This window comes from Solanum tuberosum, unplaced genomic scaffold, assembly GCF_000226075.1.
Source record: "Solanum tuberosum cultivar DM 1-3 516 R44 unplaced genomic scaffold, SolTub_3.0 scf00392, whole genome shotgun sequence".
NCBI classification, from domain to species: Eukaryota; Viridiplantae; Streptophyta; class Magnoliopsida; order Solanales; family Solanaceae; genus Solanum; species Solanum tuberosum.
This window is the reverse complement of record NW_006239342.1, coordinates 265,616-270,614: the sequence shown is the minus strand read 5'-3', so window position 1 is coordinate 270,614 and position 4,999 is coordinate 265,616. Positions and strand designations below refer to the sequence as shown.

At 32.2% G+C, this 4,999-nt stretch overlaps 1 protein-coding gene across 1 annotated transcript in view; it reads left to right on the top strand.

Annotated features, from left to right (window-relative positions):
* LOC102595958 (uncharacterized protein At5g41620) overlaps positions 1 to 2,259 on the top strand; it is a 4,647-nt gene extending 2,388 nt beyond the window's left edge. The window contains exon 3 of the mRNA XM_006362802.2: positions 729 to 2,259. Coding sequence (XP_006362864.1) covers positions 729 to 2,087 — 1,359 coding nt within the window. The 3' untranslated portion in view covers positions 2,088 to 2,259. The remainder of the gene's footprint in view (positions 1 to 728) is intronic.
* Positions 2,260 to 4,999: the final 2,740 nt, after the last annotated feature.

The window sequence follows — 4,999 nt, the reverse complement described above, 5'->3', positions numbered from 1 at the left end:
GGGGGGGGGGGGAGGAGGGGGTTGCTGTAAATAACTGTTGCAAGTTGTAAATAAGAACAGAATTGCAACTTCTCTAGTGTAGTATGAAAGTTTATGCAATCTAAACACTCCTTTTAACACTTTTGTTTGACACCATTTCCTTATTAGTCCGTTTCGAAAGATGACATAGACTTGATATTTCCTTGATGAGAAGCTTTTATTATGAATGTTTAAGATCAAACAAATTGAAATATCAGAAGTAATATAACCCCTCTAGTTCGAACCGAAATTCAGTATTGAGCTAAGAAGAGGAAAGAGACGAACTTATTATCCATCGAGTTTCAAACTATGCTGTTGTAAAAACAAAATAGTAGAGCCATTCATATTTTTTTTATCATAATAAATGACATAAATGGCATCTTGGATGTGCCTCTTGGCCACTACAATGTTTCAATTTAGGAAATGGACAAATCTTTCATTGTCATGGAAAGGGACCAATAATGTAAGTTGGTGTCTGTTTCAGGTACCATCAGAGTCAACATGTCATATGTATTTATATTCAACACTTTAAATCTTGAATTGATATAATGTTGTTATCTTTTGTTTGTCATTTGCTATTTGTGACAATATTGTCACAAAATATCTTTGGTTTTAGGCTATAACTAAGTTTTTTTGCCATCTATTATTCCTAGTTACTTTGCATTAGCAATTTTGCTTCAAATTTTTTATACAAAGTACAAAAAATGCAGGTTGATCAGACACATAATCGTGGATCGAGTGTTGATAGGCATCGGTTGAAGGATGTCAAGAATGGACTCTCCGCGTCTAAGGAGCTGTTGAAGGTTTTGAATCGCGTGTGGGGTGTTGAAGAGGATCAATCAGTATGTCTATCCCTTTTCTCAGCTATGAAAGCTGAGCTTGATCGTTCGTGTATCCAGGTGACTAAGTTGATTCATGAACAAAGATATAATAACTACCATGGTGAAGTTGATGTCCTGTTGAAGCAGTTTGAGGAAGAAAAGGCGTCGTGGAAGTTGAAAGAGCAAGACAAGATTTACGCGGCTATTACATCTATAGCCAAGGAGCTCAAGGTAGAGAAGAAGTTGAGGAAGCAAACCGAGAGGCTAAACAAGAAGCTCGGTAAGGAATTGGCTGACACGAAAACTTCTCTGTCTAAGGCAACGAAAGAGCTTGAAGGCGAAAAGAGGGCAAGAGAGATATTGGAGCAAGTGTGTGATGAATTAGCTAGAGGTATTGGAGAAGACAGAGCTGAGGTAGAGGAATTGAAGAGACAATCGGTTAAAGTTCGTGAGGAGGTGGAGAAGGAAAGAGAAATGCTTCAACTAGCTGATGTTTTACGTGAGGAAAGAGTTCAAATGAAGCTATCGGAAGCCAAGTATCAATTCGAGGAGAAAAATGCAGTTGTTGATAAGCTAAGGAATGATCTCGAGGCCTACTTGAGATCCAAAAAGGGACAAGAACATGGTGGTGAGTCTCCGAATTATGAAAGGATCAAGGAACTCGAGAGGCATTTGAGAGAAACGCTTCCAAGCACGTGTTATTACCAAGATAAAGAGAAGGAAAACGGGGAAGTCCTTGATAATGATGATGACGATGACAATGATTCAGCTGATAGTGATCTTCATTCAATCGAACTAAACATGGACGATAACACCAAAAGCTACCAATGGTGCAGCGCTCTTCAGGACGATCCAAAGAGATGTTCTGTTTCTAACAAAAGCAAAGGGAGAAGATCCATCTCGGAGAAGTTCCCAAGACAGAGTATTTCCATAGAGAGGGAAACATCAGATGGCATAGAATGGGAATTCTCCGCGGGGGGAGGTAAGGAGAACATGTCCACGTTTGACACATCCGATAAAGGGAGATCAAACTTCGATTTCTCTTCTCAAGTTTGGAAAAAAGACTGCGAAGACGAGATAGAGAGGTACAAAATGATCAAGGATCTTCGAGATCATATCGTATCTGCTTCACAAAAAACGCCATCTCAACAAAGCTTTTCGAGTCCAACTAAGAATTGGAATTTGCCTTCTAGTGATGCAGAAAGAGTGATCAATGAGGCATTTGCTGTCTTACAAGGAGCAAATTGAAGAAATATTTTCTGCTGTTTGATACATTGTTTTTACATAATTAAATGGAAATATTTTCAACTGTTTTTTTCTTTTTTCTCAAAGCAATATAGTTTAATACAATTTTGTGGTTTGCCCTTTTGTATGACATATAAAAATGTACAAATTTTTGCTACTCTTCTTTTGGTAACAAAGATGTTTTATGAGTATATTAGAGTATTATCTTGTGAACATTTTTATCTTTAATACTACTTGACTTGTTATTGAGCCGAGGGTCTATCGGAAACAATAACCTCTTTACCTTCGTGATGAGGTTGCATACATTCACTCTTTTCAGACTCCATTTGTGAGATTACACCGCGTATGTTGTTGTTGTTGCAATACTACTATGACTTGTTCATTTTTAATTTCTTTTATCAACATCTTCATTTTCATCCTCTTGGTTGGTTTTGAGTTCGATATCTATATAGTACTACTAAAAACATGTGAATTTTTTATTCAAATCTATCGTAAATATGGGGGTTTTGACGAAATGTCTGTCGAAAAGCTTCCAACAAGACAAATTTCGATGGCTTCCCTCTGAGATTTTCATCGGAATGTGTTTTTGGTAGTCATATATAAATATATAATTTATATGATTTCGATTATCGTTAGTTACTGCTCCCTATTTTTAGATTGCTTTGTCATGTTCTCTAAAGTATTTTGTCATGAATTTTCCACTTCGTCATTTTTTTACTTCCTTTTTAAACTTCGTAATGGCTAATTAAATAGGTTCACATTTATTGAAATAAAGGGAGCATATGTTCGTTAGTAGTAAGAGAGCACAAAGTGATCTGTAGCAGAATTAGAATTTTCACCAAGAGAATCACGAAGATAAAAAATAATCTTGACCTTATATATACATACGGTAATTTTTCGATGGATGAACCACCTTCAGTATCTAGCTCTGCCTACGACCGTGATATATTGATTAAACACACATTATAAGTTCGAACTCTGATGTAAAAAAAACCAAATATTTAAATAAAAAAGGGTAGAAAAATCAATCCATTATCCATCGAATTTCGAGTCGTCTGCCAATTGCCTCTTCGATTATAACCTTTTTGTGAAATCATTACTAAAAGCACCTAATCTAAGATTATAGCAATCTCCCCATGTGCTTAAGCTTATTATTTAAAATCACTAATCAACTCGTTCATACAAAAATATATTATATTAATCTCAATTTGAGGTTTTAAATATAGCGAAATTGATATTACCATCTCAATTTTTTATTTTTTATTTTTACTATGAGGAATATGGAAAATACAAAATGGATTTACTAGGAATAAAGGCATGTGATAAATAAATATATTATTGAGCTGACAAGACCACGAGCATTTATTCCTTTCAAATTATTGAAAAAATTGAAATAAAAAAGAGAAATGGCAATGATTTTTTTGGTACACTAAATTAAACCAGAATTTTATATATATATATATATATATATATATTTTTTTTTTTTATTACAAATATTCATTTAATATAAATTGACCATGTATTATATATTATATAAAAAGCACCGCCCAAAGTTGAAAAATCAGATCTTCTACTCTAAAGAATAATTAATATGATAAATTGATAATTGATTAAAAAAAGTATTAGTGATTAATTAACTATATGACATTAATAATATTTCTAAGTGAATATATTATTCAAAATTTTCTTCCAAAAAGCCTAGTGTTAACATAATATTGTACCAAAAGAGAAAAAAAGAAGAAGAAATTACAAGTAGATTAAGGGTGTGTTTGGTGCGTGAGAAACATTCTTTAGAAATGTTGTAAAGTTTTTCATGTTTGATTAAATATTTCTTTTAGAATTTAAAAAAAAAAAAGTTTTAAAAATAACTTTTATAATAAAAGTAAGATAGAAAAAACAATTTTTTTGAATAGTATTAATTTTATGTTGATCGTCTCCCCTCCACCTTATCTCCTAACACCCTCACCCCACCCTACCCCAACCACTACCTCTCACACCCCCTACCCTCACACCCCGACCGGCCCTCGTACCCTATTCGTAACTCATCTTCACCCTTTGATCATCCCTTCTGCTCTTATAATGTTTGTTTGAGTTATGTACGAATGATATTGAAATAACATTATATATTTAATTACTAAAATATTAAAACAATTTTTAAAATTACTTATTTTTCAGAAGAAAAATATTCCTCCCTATCAAACCACACCCTAATTTTTTTAATAAAAAAAATATCATTTGTCAAGGTAAACACCAATAAAATGACTTGCTTTATGGGGGTGGCAGCTAGGGTTGATGTATTAATATTTCCATAACAATTACAATGACTTTGTCTTGTATTATTTAGACCATATGACTTTGATATATCATTTCAATGCCAAAGTCCAGTTGTAGATTCAACTAATAATAATTCACAAATTTTTAAAAAATTAATTACAAAAAAAATAATATAAATTTATTTGTTTCTTGGAACAATTGCACACTATATAATATTAAATTCACTTGGTTCTTGTTAAGTTGGATTTATTAATTCATTAGAATGATTGCATGTGCATACATCATTTCAAATAATTCATTGTTTTTTTAAATATTAATTCTATAAATTTATTTTATTGGATCTTTGTAACTAAAGTAAACAAAAACAATTATTAATTTTTTGCATGGCATGGACCAAAATGTCGAACTTCCATGACCAGAAAAGGACAAGAACAGAAACATATTGCGATGTACATGTTCCATTCTTGTCTTCCAATTAATTATACGACAAAATTTATTCTCACTCGATATTTAAAAGTTGAATATATACAAAATAAATAATGTAAGTATATGAATGTCATGTGTCTCGTATGTATTATTTTAATATAAATATCGAATACATATAAATTTATATTGTTGACAATTACTTTGATTAGGTGAGT